The sequence below is a fragment of the Octopus bimaculoides genome, chromosome 2 (genome assembly GCF_001194135.2).
Source record: "Octopus bimaculoides isolate UCB-OBI-ISO-001 chromosome 2, ASM119413v2, whole genome shotgun sequence".
NCBI lineage: Eukaryota > Metazoa > Mollusca > Cephalopoda > Octopoda > Octopodidae > Octopus > Octopus bimaculoides.
In genome coordinates, this window is record NC_068982.1 from 67,508,045 (window position 1) to 67,509,096 (window position 1,052).

At 36.7% G+C, this 1,052-nt stretch overlaps 1 protein-coding gene across 1 annotated transcript in view; it reads right to left on the reverse strand.

Annotated features, from left to right (window-relative positions):
• The window catches only part of LOC106867166 (uncharacterized), a 52,716-nt gene that overhangs the window by 4,100 nt on the left and 47,564 nt on the right, over positions 1 to 1,052 (reverse strand). Inside the window, exon 3 of the mRNA XM_014911969.2 lies at positions 50 to 160. Coding sequence (XP_014767455.1) covers positions 50 to 160 — 111 coding nt within the window. The remainder of the gene's footprint in view (positions 1 to 49; positions 161 to 1,052) is intronic.

Below are 1,052 nucleotides of genomic sequence, written 5' to 3' on the forward strand. Positions count from 1 at the left end.
ATAATAATAATAATAATAACAATAATAATAATAATAATAATATACTTACACATTTCAGAGTGTCACTACTTGTTATTTCATACGAAATATCAATTACACCATCAGTCCATTCGCTGCAGGTTTCGGTCAACAAATTAGGATTCGCCAGTTTAAAAATACTCTGTTGTGATAAATAAATACATAAATAAATGAATAAGTGAAATGAAATTTAAATTCAAATAAACATAGGCGCAGGCACAGCTGTGTTGTGAAGAAGGTCACTTTAAAGCTGCGTGGTTTCGGGCTCAGTTCCACTGCGTGGCACTGCGGGCAAATTACTTCTAATCAGGTAGACAAAAACTGTGTGGAAGCCCGTCGTACGCGTGCGTGTGTGTGTGTGTGTGTGTGTGTGTGCGTGCGTGCGTGTGTCTGTGTGAATGAGTATACGTATATCTTTGGGTTTGTGTTTGTTTCCTCCCCTGACAACTGATATTGGTTTGTTTACATCTTCGTAACTCAGCGCTTCGACAAAAGAGACCAATAAAATAAGTATCAAACTTGAAAAGCAAGCACAAGTACTTGTGTCCTTTTGTTTAACAAAACCTTTTCAAAGTGGTGCTCCAGCATGGCCACTGGTGTTCAATGACCGAAGCAAATTAAAGTTAAAAGATTAAAGCTTTATTAACTAAAGACGTAAATGTAAATTGAAATAGCAAGCTCTTTTCTTTCCTCTCTTAGAAAGAACACTTAATGCAGCCATGGGCATCAGGTTGAAATAAATCCTGTTGGAATTTGAACTCGGGATATAAAAGGACGAAACTAAATACTAAATGTTTCGGTGTTTCTGAAAATAAATGAATAAATGTCTCACTTGGTAGCCGATGCTGAGGATCACGAATTAGTCTGAAATGCATTTATCGACCCACTGAAGGCGCCCCGAAATGACTTCGTGTTTTAACGCATGTTTGCTTAAAGCAAAAAATTTTCTTCACGGCAAATCGCAATGAAAATGACCTTTTTTTGCAGGTCGAATATATCCTAAAATATATTTGGACTGATCTAAAAGAGTGTCT